The sequence below is a fragment of the Hyperolius riggenbachi genome, chromosome 8 (genome assembly GCF_040937935.1).
Source record: "Hyperolius riggenbachi isolate aHypRig1 chromosome 8, aHypRig1.pri, whole genome shotgun sequence".
Classification (NCBI taxonomy): Eukaryota; Metazoa; Chordata; class Amphibia; order Anura; family Hyperoliidae; genus Hyperolius; species Hyperolius riggenbachi.
Window position 1 is genome coordinate 70,513,331 of NC_090653.1, and position 17,348 is coordinate 70,530,678.

General features: G+C 45.0%; 1 protein-coding gene and 1 long non-coding RNA gene across 3 annotated transcripts in view; one reads left to right on the forward strand and one right to left on the reverse strand.

The window, feature by feature from the left end:
* LOC137528902 (uncharacterized) overlaps positions 1–17,348 on the reverse strand; it is a 165,225-nt gene that overhangs the window by 115,258 nt on the left and 32,619 nt on the right. The gene's annotated exons all lie outside the window — the stretch shown is intronic.
* Positions 15,220–17,348, forward strand: part of LOC137528901 (gap junction delta-2 protein-like) — an 85,165-nt gene continuing 83,036 nt past the window's right edge. The window contains exon 1 of the mRNA XM_068250651.1: positions 15,220–15,989. Coding sequence (XP_068106752.1) covers positions 15,919–15,989 — 71 coding nt within the window. The 5' untranslated portion in view covers positions 15,220–15,918. The remainder of the gene's footprint in view (positions 15,990–17,348) is intronic.

Here is a 17,348-nt window from a genome sequence, read left to right on the forward strand (position 1 = left end):
AACTCAGGCAAGCGTAAGTCTCAACTAGGGCCGTTTCTTGCCCCATTCAGCCGGTTCTGCTGAACGGGGCGCCGATGAGAGTGACTGATTTAGGGGCGCCAGGCAGAAGGATGTGACGTCACGTCACTGCTAGGAGCCGGTGACGCACGGACACAGTGCAGCGAGAGGCAGGAGGAGCTGTGCACCAGCGCGATCACCGACTTCCTAGATCCTTCTGGGCACTCCTGCGCAGGGCCGAGCCTGAGCGGGCGCTCTCCCCCTGTGGCCGCCGCTCTCTCCCTCCCTCTAGCCGCCGGCGCCGCCGCGTCAGACCTCGATCAGGCGGCGACCAGTAGTGCGGGCGCTAGGACCTAGCACGCCGCACTGATATGCGGAAGTGACATCACTTCCGCATATAGAGCGTGTGCGTCCGGCGCCCTCTTACTGGTCGGGTCACCCGCTGATCGAGGTCTGACGCTGCTGCAAGGTGAGGGGGTAGCAACGGCGGCAGTGGCAGCTAGAGGGGGGTCCCCTTTCACTCACTCACTCGGGTCCCTATACCCCTGGCTCCATATACTGGGCACATATACCCCCTGGCTCCATATACTGGGCACATATACCCCCTGGCTCTATATACTGGGCACATACTCTCCCTGGCACCATATACTGGGCACATATACCTCTGGCTCCATATACTGGGCACATATACCCCTGGCTCCATATACTGGGCACATATACCCCCTGGCTCCATATACGGTGCACATATACCCCCTGGCTCCATATACTGGGCACATATACCCCCTGGCTCCATATACTGGGCACATATACCCCCTGGCTCCATATACTGGGCACATATACCCCCTGGAGCCATATACTGGGCACATATACCCCCTGGCTCCATATACTGGGCACATATACCCCCTGGCTCCATATACTGGGCACATATACCCCCTGGCTCCATATACTGGGCACATATACCTCTGGCTACATATACTGGGCACATATATCCCTGGCTACATATACTGGGGACACTGGCTGTTTGTCATTATGTGCATTTACTGGTGAAAAGCGGTCTCTTGTTGAGTGCATTTACTGGTGAAAAGCGGTCTCTTGTTAAGTGCATTTACTGGTGAAAAGCGGTCTCTTGTTAAGTGCATTTACTGGTGAAAAGCGGTCTCTTGTTAAGTGCATTTACTGGTGAAAAGCGGTCTCTTGTTATGTGCATTTACTGGTGAAAAGCGGTCTCTTGTTATGTGCATGTACTGGTGAAAAGCTGTCTCTTATGTGCATTTACTGGTGAAAAGTAGTCTCTTATGTGCATTTACAGGTGAAAAGCGGTCTATTATGTGCATTTACTGGTGAAAAAAAACTGTCTCTTATGTGCATTTAGTGGAGAAATTTTGTCAGTAAAAATCTTTTGTCAGTAAATTTTTAGGTATTTGTCAGTAAAAAATAACGTGAAAGTTTGGCAACACTGGCAGGATGCGCGGCGCAACGGGAAAAATACAGGCAGCCCACCTCACGCTTGGGCTTGGCTGGGGGAGGAGCCGACGACAGCGAGCAAGAGTAGGGTGGCCGCGTGCAGCCATAAATACGCAGTGTGTGACTGCATTGCACTCGCAGGGCCTCTCAGCCTGAGTCAGTCCAGAGACTAGCAGACTCGCAGGCAGCCAAAGCCAGCCTGGAGCTAGCCCATGGAAGAGGGGTAGTAAAAAAAATAAAAAATAAAAATGGTGAGTTGGTTTCAAGAAGCCTTTTGACATGATTTCACTTAGCAGCTTTGATTTTGGGGAAGGGGGGGGGGGGGGGGGGGGGGGGGCGTATTTTTTGACTCTCGAACTGGGTGAAATTTAGCCTAGAAACTGCCCTGCTCTCAACGGGGACTATGATTTTGGGGTTTTGCAGGAGTTTTGGAGGTCAAAATATACTCACCGAGTCCCCAGCACCACCTTCTAAACTTCCTGAGGCTCCAAGCAGCTTTCTGGCGTCCATGCACACAGGTCAGGTGACATGCCGGGAGCCATGCACGGAGGACCTCTGAAAGCCACTACAAGCTACAGGAAGGTTAGAAGACCTCGCTGGACACTCGGTGAGTATTTTATTTTGCACAGGGGGGTAGGTTAGTGCTTTTTCGGCCGGTTGCTCCAGCAACCGGCAAGCACATGTATCTGGCATCAGGCAATCGCCGCTGGTGCTGGATACCAAGGTATATACTTTGCTGTATATACTTTAGTCAGTAACTGTCCCTAAATAAGATGAGCTCACAATCTAATCTCTACCATAGTCATATGATCATTGTAGTCTAGAGGAAACCAGTTAACTTATCTGTATTTTTTGAGATGTGGGAGAAAACCGGAGTGCCCGGAGAAAACCCACACGGACTCATGGAAAACATACAAACTCCCTGCATATGGTGCTCTGGTTAGGCCATGGACCCACTGCTAGGCGAGAGTGCTAACCACTACGCCACCATGCTGCCCAGTGTACCATTGTTCCACCTGGTGATATTTCCACTTACAGTCTCTTCTGAGAATATGGAGCCCGATTAAGCTAAGCATACTCAGTAAGATAATGGCCCAATGTAGATAGTCGATTGACTCCCCTTCTCCTGCTGCCCGATTGTGAACGGATTGGATATTGATTGATTCTTGTCACATTGCACACACTCAATCTCTTTTCAGTTTTAGAAGAAATCTATTGATTGCACCACTAATTGTGTACACTAGAGAACCATCAATTCCCCATTGCGCTTCCCCCGCCCACTCTCCTGGAAATTCTTTTGGTTTTGTCTGGTCTCACGTTCTGTCAATAAACTGCTCAAATTGAATAAAGATAAAGTAGATTAAATATATTGGTGCAACCATCATATTCAATCAAAGTGATTGATTTGGGCAAAAAAAAAAAAATCTATACAGTATATTTTTACCTTTCTTAACCACTTTCCGACCGCACACTCATACCGTGCGGCGGCAATGTGGTAGCTGGAGGACCAGCGACGCACATCTGCGTCGCCAGGTGCCTCCCTAATTAATCAGGAAAGGCCGCTCGCGCGAGCGGCCGTTTCCTGTTAGATCATGGAGCGGGTCTCCGTGAATAGCCTGCGAGCCGCTGCTCGCGGCTCGCAGACTAAATGTAAACGCAGGAGACGTTTGTCTCCTTTGTTTACATTAAACGGCGCTGCTGCGCAGCAGCGCCGTAAGGCAGATCGTCGATCCCCGGCCAATCAGCGGCCGGGGATCGCCGCCATGTGACAGAGGACATCCTGTCACAGGCTGCACAGGACGGATAGCGTCCTGTGCAGCCCCGATCACCAGGGGGGACAGGTAGGAGAGGGAGGGGGGGAATTTCGCCGCGGATGGAGGCTTTGAGGTGCCCCCCCCCCCCCCCCCCCGCAACATGCCAGCCGGCAGGAGCGATCAGACCCCTCCTGCACATTATCCCCATAGGGGGGATAAAAGGGGGGTGATCTGATCGCTCAGCATGCAAACTGATCTGTGCTGGGGGCTTCAGAGCCCACCCAGCACAGATCATAAAAATCAGCGCTAGTCCTTAAGGGGTGGGGGTGGGGGGTAAAGGCTTGGTCCTCAAGTGGTTAAATATGCCCACTAATGGTACTATTATTAGCGAAGAATCACCTGAGTGATCAGATAAATGCAATTGGAAATACAATGTCATAAGACATCGATGATTTCACCATCGATGAACCAAACTGTACTTATTATCCATCACAAACAATTATGAAAACTGTTTTTCCGATCTACTAAATAGTCATCAAATGATCACCTTCAAGGCGACCAACAGATAGATCCCTCTCTGATCTAATCTGATCAGAGAGGGATCGTATGGCTGCCTTTATGAAACCGATCACAATCTGTGGTGGTGCTGCTGCTGCATTCCCCCCCGCCCACATACATTACCTGCTCCGGCCGGCGCAAGTCCCCACTGTCTTCTTCTCAGCTGGGTTCCGGGTTCCGGACCGGCTGGCTTCACTTCTTTCTGTCCGGGGAAGTTTAAACAGTAGAGGGCGCTCTACTGTTTAAACTTCCTGCTGGGACAGGAAGTGAAGCAAGCCGGTCCGGAACCCAGCGGAGAAGAAGACAGCGGTGACTGGCGCCGGCCAGAGCAGGTAATGTATTGCCACTGTATTGCGTTGGTAGACGGGCTTTCAAACGCCAATATCGACGCACTCCCGACCCTGCCGGCGGTCGAGCAAAATCTTCCGCACGGACGGCTCAACGGGAATCAACAGGAATGAATGATTTCAGACGGAAATCAATCGTTTGCATTTGCGCAACGATTTCACAGCAGATTCGATCACAGTGATCGAATCTGCTGTATGTCGGCGGGAAAATCGTTAGGTGTATGGGCCCTTTAACCATTTCAGCCTGTGGGGATTTTTCACCTTATGCATCGGAGCAATTTGCACCTCCTATTAATTCGCTAATAACTTTATCACTACTTATCACAATTTATTGATCTATATCTTTTTTTTTCCGCCACTAATTGGGCTTTCTGTGGGTGGTACATTTTGCTGAGAGCCACTTTACTGTAAATGCATTTTAACAGGATTAATAAGAAAAAAATGGAAAAAAATCATTATTTCTCAGTTATCGGCCATTATAGCTTTAAAATAATCCATGTTACCATAATTAAAACCTATGTATTTTATTTGCCCGTATGTCTCGGTTATTATACCATTTAAATTTTGTCCCTATCACAATGTATGGCGCCAATATTTTATTTGGAAATAAAGGTGCATTATTTCCGTTTTGCACCCATCACTGTTTACAAGCTTATAATTTAAAAAATGTTTTTAGTATACCCCCTTCAAATGCATATTTAAAAAGTTCAGACCCTTAGGTAACTATTTATGTCTTTTTTTTTTTTTTAATTGTATTTTTTTTTTCCTAATAAAAATTTTATTTGGGGAATGTTTTGGTGTGGGACATAAACAGTGATTTTTTAATGTTGTTAGATGTGTAATCTGCAATGTAAAAAATGTGTTGATGTAGTTTTACTATTTGGCCACAAGATGGCCACCTTCATTTTTGGTTTCCCTCCTTGTACTTCTTGCTATGCGGAAGTACAAGGGGGATGTGGAGATTTTGCCGAGCAGAAGAGCCGAAGCCTCACGAGTGAGCGCTTCGGTTTTTCTGCGGGGGACCGGGATCGGTGATCGGGAACCATGTTCCCTTTTACTGATCCCAGGGCTACCGGGGGACACCGCGGGAGCGGGGAGAGCGCAGCTGAGCAGCCGCCCGGACGTGCAAGAAGGCCGCAATAGTCGCATAGGGGGTGCTATTGTGGCTGGGAACGCGAACAATCACTCGCGTTCCCATGCCTGTCGGCCGGTGACGGCGAAACCGGAAGTCGTCACCGGCGGGTCCAGGAGCATCGGAGCGGAGCTGCGAGGGCACCAATCAGCTGCAGGGGGCTGAGGGACGCCCCAGGTGAGTTAAACTCATTTTTTTGCCCAGACTTAAGTATCCCTTTAAAGCAGCAACACCTTGACCTCTGCAGGTTCCACAAACCTGCTTTTGCTAGGAGGTCGGGGATTGGGTAGTGTATGGGCTGAGGAAGAGGGAGGGGATGAGGTAACGGCAGTTACCTCAGAGTTTTCAGCCGAGAGTGAATGCCCCACCCTCCCGCCCCTTTTTTGCAGTAGTTTCCTTTTTTGTTTTGGGGACGGGGGTTCTTGTTTAGGTAGTCAGCTGCCACTAACCATGGCGCCAGCAGGGGGGTGGATACACACGTACTCGGGGGGTTAGATAGGTATCCTGGGGTATAAAGAAAGGGGGGGGGGTAGGCTAACTGTCTCAATGTTTGTCGTTGCAGGTTGTCACAGCTTGGCGGTCCCTTTGCTAGGGGTGGTGGAGTCAGTTGGATAGAGGGGCTACGCTGGTTTGGACAAGACATGGTTGGCTGGTTACTTGTCATGGTGACGTATGTAAGCTCAGAGAACCCCCCGAGCCCAAGGTTCTCGGCTGGGGGTTGTTGGCTGCATGCAATTGGTGTGGTGGCAACAAGCCCCTCTTTTCCTTTACTAGCAAAGGGATGAAAACTTAATGCACTTTTATTGTTATTTGATGTGTTTGTTTCATTGGATGTTTTTTCTGCACGTTATATATGTAAAGTAAGATATGTACCTAATTCATGATGTTTTATTGGTTAAATAAATAAATGTTATCACAGCTGTGGCCGGTTTACAATAAAATTGTATCGTTCCAACGTCAATGAGTAGTAGCATTGTTATTAGCTAGAATATGTTAAGGGGGTATGCTGGAACGATCTGGGTTTGGCCTACAGATATGGGTTTGTTTTTCGGGGGTGGTTTAGGATAGTACTTATAGTGAGGTCAAGAGCTCAGTGTAACACAGTGACTGATAAAGGCTGCAAAGAGAAAAAGAAAGCAAACACATTAACCCCTTCAGGACCTTTTTTATTTATTTATTTTTATTCTTAAAAGTTATAATGGTGTGACAAATCTTTTGGAACAGAGAAGAAATATATTCCGTTTGAATAAACTCAGGCTGTCCTGGATTTATTAAACAGACACACTTGTTTTAAATACTGCCTGCACACACTACCACCTCCCATCCACTTATTCTGTATTATATGATCCAAATGGTGGCAGGAAATACCAAACTCGGCAACAAACAGTTTTTAATGAATCTGCCCAGTTTTGCTTCATCACTTGCGATCTTCCCATTGGATAAGCCAGGAGATCTCTGGAGAGGATGCGTTACATCAAGCTACTAGTGTTCTGCGGACAACTTCTCAACACCACCGTGTAAAGTACATTTTCCTCAAACTCCTCTGGAGAATTCACTAGCGGCTGGATACAGTACAGTGCCTCCCTCATGCATTTTCTTAAGAACTCATGTCTAACATATAGTCACATTAGTCAGTAACATTAACCTATTTTGGTTCCTGGACGTAGTTTCTACATCCAGGAACCATGTGCGCTACCGTGCGCTCCCGCGGCCAATCGAGCGCATGCACGCGCACTCCCGGCCGCGGATTCGGTAGCCAGGGAATCAATGTATCGGGCTATGGTGCCCGATCATAGATTCCTCTCCCCCGCTGAAAAAGCGAGAGCTTCTCTCGGAAGCTGCGCCTTTTCTGGCCGTTCCCTTCCCGATGCGTCACTGTAAGCGTGTGTTACGCTTAGAGTGAAGTCATGTAAACAAACTCATGGCCGCCATCTTGTGGCCAAAAAGTAATACTACACCTGTAAGAAAAAAAAAATTAAAATTAACACACATTTACATTATAGATCTATTGTTTACCTCCCACCCTCCCAAAACTACCCAAATAAAATGTTTACTATTAAAAAAACAAACAAACATTACAATAAAAAAAAAACATGTAAATATTTACCTAAGGGTCTAAACTTTTTAAATATCAATGTAAAGATGAAATATTTCTATATTTTTTTTATTTTAAACTTGTAAATAGTGATAGATGCAAAATGGAAAAAATGCACCTTTATTTCCAAATAAAATATTGTCGCCATACATTGTGATAGGGACATAATTTTAACGGTGTAATAACCGGGACATATGGGCAAATACAATACGTAAGTTTTAATTATGGAGGCATGTATTATTTTAAAACTATAATGGCTAAAAACTGAGAAATAATGAATTTTTCCATTTTTTTTATTCTTCATGTTAAAATGCATTTACAGTAAAGTGGCTCTTAGCAAAATGTACTACCCAAAGAAAGCCTAATTGGTGGCGGAAAAAACAAGATATAGATCAGTGCATTGTGATAAGTAGTGATAAAGTTATAGGCTAATGAATGGGAGGTGAACATTTCTCACGTGAAAACGACGGAACCTGAATGGGTTAAATAAGAATAAGCATAAACTACTAGTTTACTACTACAGTTACTAGGCAACAAAAATTCAAATGTTTCATTCATGATCCAATAAAACTGCACAGGAAACAGAACAGACATACAATAGTGACCATTTGCTTCCAGTATCCATCTAAAACCATGACTGCACCGTCAGATCATTCAACATAGGGGTGTCATCTTTAAAGGGAACCTGTAAGGTAAAAAAAAAAAAAATAGATACCACAGGTTGCTCTAGACGCAGGGCCGGCTCAAGTAACAATTGGGCCTTGGGGCAAAATTAGCCTGGGGGCCCCCCAACAGACACCCCGCGACCAAAGAGCGTCATTAGAGGCCCTTTGTTGCAGCTAAATTTCCCTCCTGGGCCCCTGAGCTGGCTGCTGACCCTCCCCCAATCACCTCCCAACTCAACAGACTCTGCAGAGTCCCTGGGGAGCAACAGTTAAGATGGGGGAGGGACAACTTGGGGGCCTCTACAGGCTCTGGGGCCCTGGGGCAACTGCCCATTTTTTCCTATGGTAGCTCCGGCCCTGTCTAGACGCTTCCCATATCATTCTTGACCCCACTGCTGCTGGCTGGGACCCTCTTCCTCTTTGCAGCCACGCTCCTGTCCATGTATGAGCATGGTTGTACTGTGCACAGCCGGCACCTGTGGAGTAGCATGAAGACCGTCATGCATGGAGGAAGAAGCTGTGCACAAGCGCATAAGAACATATCTGACAAGCTCTTGCTTTTCATTAACTACAATGTAAATTCAAATTGTTACTTAGTAATGCATGTATATACTGTAGTGCCTACATCTTCTGCAGCCCTTTATAGAGTATATATCGTCTTGTTAGAGGCACTCACAATCTAATCCCTAATCCCTACCATAGTTACATGTCCACCGTAGTCTAGGGCCAATTTTAGGGGAAGCCAATTACTTTATCTGTATGTTTTTGGGATGTTGGAGGAAACCAGATTGGCCAATGGAAACCCACACAGAGAACATACAAACTCCATGCAGATAGTGCAGTGGGATTTTAACCAGGGACCCAGCGCTGCATGGTGAGAGTGCTATCCACTATGCCACTGTGCCGCCCATTGAAATGCAGCATGAAGTGTGTTCACATATTGGGGGAGAAAATTACACACTCCACATGAGTGGGAATGGACAAATAGGTTGTCTATGAGAAAACGTGCACTTGGGAATCGCAAATAACATGAATTTTCCAGAATGCAAAGAAAAGTGCTAGTGGGAACAAGTCCTGTGACAGATGACATTTCAGTTACTCGTCTCCCCATTTCCTAACAATAAAAAACTACCTTATACACCAATAATCATGAAAAAATTAGGAGAGCTCTGTATACTGTACATACTGATTGATGTATTGGATAATTCCTTAGAGCAAAGTTTCAAAGAAGACATAAGGCAAAACAAGGTGCTCCATTGAGGATCAGTTATAATTTGGTTGCTGCCATAGACCGCTGTAGAAATTTGGGAACCAGTTAAATTGCAACTATGGCAGACGCGGCAGTTCCACTATGCTATAGTAGATCTATGGCTTGCTAAATTAGCAGCAGGGAGATAGGATAACGGCAGAAGGAAACATTCAAGGTTAAATTGCAACTATGGTGGTAGTGGGAGTTCCACTGACTTAACTATAGCCAATCTATGGCTTTTAAAATTAGTTGTAGAGAAAAAGGATAGCGGTGATAGATAGTGTTAGGCATAGGTGGGGGTAGTGTTAAGCGTAGGTGGGGGGTAGAGTTAGGCATAGGTAAGGGGTAGTGTTAGGCATAGGTGGGGGCAAGTGTTAGGCATAGGTGGGGGCAAGTGTTAGGCATAGGTAAGGGGTAGTGTTAGGCATAGGTAAGGGGTAGTGTTAGGCATAGGTGGGGGTAGTGTTAGGCATAGGTAAGGGGTAGTGTTAGGCATAGGTAAGGGGTAGTGTTAGGCATAGGTGGGGGCATGTGTTAGGCATAAGTGGGAGCAAGTGTTAGGCATAGGTAAGGGGTAGTGTTAGGCATAGGTAAGGGGTAGTGTTAGGCATAGGAGGGAGTAGTGTTAGGCAAAAGTGGGGGCAAGTGTTAGGCATAGGTAAGGGGTAGTGTTAGGCATAGGTAAGGGGTAGTGTTAGGCATAGGTGGGGGCATGTGTTAGGCATAGGTGGGGCAAGTGTTAGGCATAGGTAAGGGGTAGTGTTAGGCATAGGTGAGAGCAAGTGTTAGGCATAGGTAAGGGGTAGTGTTAGGCATAGGTGGGGGCATGTGTTAGGCATAGGTGGGGCAAGTGTTAGGCATACATTTCTGCATGTTGTATTACCAAAACTTATAATAAAAACTCTAAGTTTAACCACTTCTCTACCACATGTTTTTTCCCCCTTCAAAAGCTCTTCCCATTCATTCGGTAATAACTTTATCACTAATTATCACACTGAAATGATCTATACATTATTTTTTGTGGGAAAAACTAGGCTTTCTTTGGGCAGTACTTTATGCTAAGAATTATTTTATATGCATTTGACAGGGAAGAAGAAAAAAATGAAAAAAAATCACCATTTCTCAGCTTTCAGCCATTGTAGTTTAAAAATAAAATGTGCTATTGTAGATTAAACAGACAAATTTTATTTGCCCATTTGTCCTGGTTATTACAATGTTTAAATTGTGTCCCTAGTACAAAGAATGGCGATAATATTTTACTTTGGGTTAGGGGTGAAGGTGTTTCAAAAATAATAAAAATGTATTAAATGTTTCTATGGTAAGTGAATAATGGTGTATTTGGAAGTAGTTTTACTTTTTGGCCACAAGATCATGCTATACGTACTCCGTTTTCTAAATATAGAAAACAGAACCAAATATTTACATGTGTTTATAGGCGTTTGTAAACAAGGACGTAGAAAAGCGCGGCAGAAGTTGCTAAGTGGTTAAAAAAATGTATAATTAATAACACTCCTAACATTAGTTATTAATAATGATCACTCATTACATTTTGCCAGTAATTATAATAATGATAACAGCTGTTATTAACAATTATTAGTATAATAATAAGTATAAATGATATAAAGTATAAATTAGTATATTATTTTACCATATTACAGCATCCTCCATACTCCTTCACAACCCATGTTATTTCAAACAAATGGCTTAATTCAAACAAAATGGCCGATCTGCCATATGATATTTCAAATCTGTGCATACTAAACATATGTGAAGATGAAAATGCCTTTAAAGAGACACTGAAGCGAAAAAAAAAAATGATATAGTGAATTGGTTGTGTACTATGAATAATTACTAGAAGATTAGCAGCAAAGAAAATGTTCTCATCTTTTTATTTTCAGGTATATAGTGTTTTTTCTAACATTGCATCATTCTATAATATGTGCAGATTACACAACACTCAGCATTCAAAATGAGTCTTTCAGAGCAGTCTGTGAAGTAATGAACTCTCCTCTGCCAGAGGAAAAGTAAACAGTTGAATTACAGTTGAGATAATAAAAGTCAGATAACAGCCCTCTCCAGGACCAAGACTTAAGCAGCCCATACACTCAGCCGATTTTCTGGCCGACCGATCGATCCCGATCGATCGATCAATCGATTGCAAATCGGTTGGCCAATCGACCGATCGACGGCCGATTTCGATCGATTTCGATGGATTTCCATCGAACTTGCAGGGTGGAAAATTTAGGTCGATCTGATGAGATTGCTTATCAGTTTGCATTGGCCTTAATGGAAATCTGATGGCAAAAAAATGCCATCAGATCGAATTTCAATAGATTTCAAACTGAAATCTATTGGAATTCTATCCTGGTAAAAAAATGTTCTAAAAACGCATCAGATAGATCATCAGATGCATTTCTTATCTATCTGCTGCCAATCTGACGAGTGTATGGGCACCTTTAGTCAGAGAGTTAATGGCTTGTTTACATAGAGATAACAACTAGAGTTTCTTAACTCTTCCTGTACTGGAAACAATTAGACTGATGTATCTGATCTTAATGTTTTATTTCTTAGCTGTACTACACATACAAATCATAATATCATCATTTTTTTTTTCGCTTCAGTGTCTCTTTAAGGGCCTCAGCTTGAGTAAATGGTAAATGCACCTAACTCTAACAACCTAGCCATTAATTCTAACCTCTCCCTACCCTATGTCCTAACAATAGCCCTCCTAAAATCCTTTCTATCACCAACTAATACTCACCTTACCCGGATGTCTAGTCCGCGTGCTGAAGCTAATGGCTGGAGCTCAGCTGCATAATAACTGAATGATGGCATCCAAATAATACACCTGGTGCCGCAAGAATGCTTATTTCTATAGACTTTATGCAGGGACAGTTCTAGACGTTTTGCTGCCTGAAGCAAACTTATCAGTATGCGCCAGACCCCCCCCCCCCCCACGAATTGGAATGATCGCACAGCACCCGACAATTTGCACTGCACGTTATAGCTGCGGTGAGCCCCCCAGAAAACACCCTCAGTATAAGTAAGGAGCCAGTTATAGGTGCCCCCAGTATTGGTAGCTAGGTACAGTTGTCCCCAGTATAGGTTGGCCAGACACTCTCTTCACTTCCTGTTTCTGCCTGGTGCTGCCTCCAGACTTCTGCCGATTGAGGAAATCGCCTCACTTGGCATCATGGGCGGACCGAGCCTGACTTTATGACAGTGTGAAAATAACTGTGGCCAAAATGATGTCCTTTGTAAATATTATTATTATTTTTTGGATTTATATAGCGCTGGAAAATAAATAATGTCCATAGAATCATCTCTGGCATATGATGCAGCAATGAATCAAGGAACTGCAGTGAAAATAATGTAATGTATTTTTTACATTATTAATTTATAAATGATTTAGTCCTCAACATGACTTACATTCTGAGTTGTATTCCGCATAGCTAAGCAGCCTAGGCTAAGCATCACTGGGAAGGTGGAGTTTCATACCAATATGCAGCAATACACAGATATGGGAAGGGTTTCTGATACTGGAACCAGGATAAATAACATAAAAGTAGGTATTTTGAATAGTTCACGGTAGCAGGAAATTTGGGCGCCCGTGGCTAATGAATGATTTGGGTGCCCCATAGTCACTGATGCACATATCATTAATATGGTGCCCAAAGCAGAAATTTCGGGGCCTGATAAATATTGCTTTTTCACGTTAGAACATTAAAGTTTTTGAAATATGTTATCATTTTGAAACTTGCAACGTTATAATTTTGTAATATTATTTTGTTTGTATGTATACATTTTACGTTATCAAATATTTTATCGTTTTTATGTAAACATTTTACATTTGTGAGGGTGTTTGTGCATGGGGGAGCAGTTAGGGTTAGGCGTCAGGAATGGGGTTTGTGCCGGGAGGAGGGGGGTTTGTAAGGTTAGGCACCGCCAGGAGGAGTCTTAGGGTTAGGCACACCAGGGGACTCTTAGGGTTAGGCACCACTAGGGGGGTCTTAGGGTTAGGCACTACCAGGGGGGTCTAAGGGTTAGGCACCACTGGGGGGTCTAAGGGTTAGGCACCACTAGGGGGGGTCTTAGGATTAGGCACCACCAGAGGGGTCTAAGGGTTAGGCACCACTAGGGGGGTCTTAGGGTTAGGCACTACCAGGGGGTCTAAGGGTTAGGCACCACTGGGGGGTCTAAGGGTTAGGCACCACTAGGGGGGTCTTAGAGTAAGGCACCGCCAGTGGGGGTCTTAGGGTTAAGCACTATCAGGAGGGGTCTTAGGGTTAGGCACCACTATGGGGGTCTTAGGGTTAGGAACCACCAGTGGGGGTCTTAGGATTAGGCACCACTAGGGGTGGTCTTAGGGTTAGGCACCGCCAGTGGGGGTCTTAGGGTTAGGCACTATCAGGAGGGGTCTTAGGGTTAGGCACCACCAGGGGGGTCTTAGGATTAGGCACCACTAGGGGTGGTCTTAGAGTTAGGCACTGCCAGTGGGGGTCTTAGAGTTAGGCACCACCAGTGGGGGTCTTAGCGTTAGGCACCATCGGGAGGGGTCTTAGGGTTAGACACCACTGGGGGGGTCTTAGGGTTAAGCATCGGTAGTGGAGGGTTCTGTGTAAGAGGGTTAGGGTTAAATTAAGCTGTAGTAAAATATTGGTAAGATTTTCTATTGTTATTATTATCGTTATTAACAATTTTCAATCAGCAATAATATACAATATCTACACTTTAAAAACGAATAATAGCGGTAGATATTAACAATATTTTTATCAACAAAATGGATATTCACAATTTTTTTAGAAACCCCGCACCCCTTTTTCATGCAGGCTAATTTTCTATATTCTACTATTTGTCACAACGGTGGCTGAGCTCTTCAATAATACATATTCTTTGCGCTAAAGGAGAAAATAAACCTATGTGAAAATGACGCTATGTAGTCACAGAAGAGGCAGAAATGAATTTATTATTGACAGAGAACGGATAATATTTCCTAAGAAATTGGAAAACCTGCATCCAGAGCTCAGGTCCGCTTCAATTAGACAGAAACAGGCCTCCTCTGAAAGCTGGACTAATCTCTTTACTCGGAGTGCCGCCTTAGCCATAATGTCATTCATTACAGATCATTCCCATACGTGATTTCATTAATGCTGGTGGGAGTTATCAGCGGCACTTTTCTATAATGCTCAGCATTCATTTTAGGTTGGCTGGGCCTTTAAGCGAGCTCTGAGGCAGAACCAACACACAGATTGATGGATCGAGAGACTGAACCACGGAGAGACGGGGAACAAAAAATGATGAATGTGATGCAAATAAATGGGTGGGCTATGCAAGGGAGCCAGAACAAAGGGCTTGTGAAATGCATACAGTCACACGAGAGAACAGGAAGGTGGGGAGACCATGTGATGATGGGAACAGCTAAGGCAGCAGAAAGACATCTATGGGCTTATCTAATAAAGCGCTACAAAGAGCAATTTCAGCAGCCTGAAGGTGTATCCGGCAGAGATAACTGCTGATTGGTTGCTATGGGTTACTGCACTCAGCTCCTCATTCCCTTAATTAATAAGCTTGAATGAAAACCAGATTGCTGACATCCAGGATCCCCTTATTATCCGAGACGTCCACAATCAATCACTCCTCTGCATTCCTACACACAAGCCATTGCAATGACTGGGGAAGGATGCAGGATGAAATCAGCTTATAATATGGCTGAAAATCTCCTCCCATCCAATAGAGACAGGGTCATTTATCCGGATTAAGGGGAGACGGCAGCATGTAGGAGACCGACAGAGAGACAGAGCTGAAGAAAGAGAGAGAGAGACAGAGAGAGAGGCGAGAGAGAGAGTGCATACAGGAGAAAGTGACAGATCAGGCTCTGGAAGAATGGAAGGAGGGAGGGATCTACAGTAAGGAGTGAAGGGGGGGAGACAAGAGAGAGAAGCAGGGGGAGGGCAGAGAAGGTAGCAGGCAGAAGGATGCTATGACACAAGGAGAGGAGACAGCAGGTAGGCTCAGGAAATGAATGGAGAGCAGGCGGCTGGAAGGTAACAGAAGCTGAGGGGATGGCAGAGGGGGAGAAGAAGAGATAACCTGGAACTGATGCTAATCACTGGCACAGAGGATACTAATCTGCAGCAGCAGCTGTTTCAGCACTGGACAGCGACCTGGCTGAGGAAGGTGGAAATGCAAGAAAATTAAGCAGCCAAGGCTCACAAGTGCAAGGAAGCCTTCTCCATTTCACCGACACAAGAGGTGCTCACTGCCCGCATCAGCCAAGGACCATTTTAATTTACCAGAGCAGGACAGTTATTGATTTTAGCCTTAGAGCAATCATTTAAGCTAAGGGGAGTGCACTGGTCCATGTAGAAGTGCTTGAAGCCATCTCCTGGGGCAAAGTGACTGGTGGTCAAGGAAATGCTACCTGCCCTACATCAAAGATTTGGGGTGAGCTGAGGACAGGACTTGGGGCAGAGAAGAGGAGGAGGAGCAGGGGAGTTCTGTCTCTCCCCATCCCCAGGCTGATATAATGCTACCAAGGAGTGATCGGTAAAAAAAAGAGAAGGAAACCGGTTGTTGGCAAAAGTGATTTGGAGAGGGGGGCCGGCTCGTTCCTCTCCGGTGTCCGAGCTGAGCACGGCGGGGCAAGAGGCGGACGTGATGGGCGAGTGGACCATTCTGGAGCGCCTGCTGGAGGCTGCGGTTCAGCAGCACTCCACCATGATAGGGAGGTAAGAGCATGCCAACACCACTGGTGAGGAAGAGGGGGAAGGGAGGGGGGAAGGGATGAGGAAGGTGTGGAGGGCATTGGGTCATCAGTGTAGATGGTGACTAAGTTTCAGTGCAGTACAGGCACAAAATACAATGACAATCTCACACCTTGCAGCATTATGCATCCTACAGAGCAATTATGATGGTCTATAGTTACCCCACTAAACAATATGGCTCATTCTTACCCTACTCTGTAGTATGACCCACTGTTATCTCAGTGAGTGGTACAGTCCCATAATATCCCAAGGCTCAATAATGCCCTCCTGAGAAATATAACATCCTACAGCAGGGCCTAACCTACTCTAAATTAGACCAAATCACTGCAGATATCCCTCTGGACAGGTCTGCTTAGGAGTGGGTGTGGTAACTGGTGTATAAGTGTGGGGCCCTTGCCATAACAAAAATGAATAAGGCATTTGATGTGTCACTGCCATACTCAGGTTCTGGCTTTATAGTCTGGCAATGAGCCTGGGCCTTTTTATTAATTCATATCAGCAATGGACACTGGAATGCAAAGGGTGTGGGATGCTTGAGCTATTCTTTATTCAGGTTTGGGGCGAGTATAAAAGCCCTGTATGAGGCATGCACTGTAACACACGTGTGTCCCTTCAAATGCCAGCACGTGCTTTCAGAGCTAAATTGGCATACATGACATGACAGCCGTGGCAGCCCCGATAATGCCTGTGTGAATATACTAGGTGTGTCTGCTATCATGCTTACTATTTACTATGTCTTGTGTGTTGCTAGGGTACCGTATAAGCCCTAGCGTAACCATGCAAACCTGTCACTGAGTGATGTATGGACATGATACCGTATATGCGTGTACACACGTTAATTGCTATCTCATAAAGATCACTTGGTCCCTGCAGCCTTCTCTCTCTCGCCGCCCGAAATGTCACACTCAATTTGCCATTTTCTTGGCCGGTTTGTGACCTGTATGTGTTGTTTTTTTGTGATCCTGTGTGTGTTCTATTGTCCGACCAATATTTGTATTTTTTCAAATGAACTTTACTGCTTCCTCTGAGGTTTGACAAATACAGTATCTCCCAAAATCAGGTTTATTTATCAAATCCTAGGGTGGAAATCCATAGCAACCAAACAGAATCTATTTTGCATTAGTCTGGCTGCAGCTTACAACTAACTGAAATCCGATTGGTTGGCAGGCTACTATTCTTGGCACATCGTAGCTGCTCTTTGCAGTGCTTACTCAGTATGACATGATAGCTGATTTCTTTAGATCAGTGCAAAAAAAAAAAAAAAAAACTGGATCAGAAGAGCTGCCACCCAGTTAACCAATCAAAATGCCCATTTTATTGGAC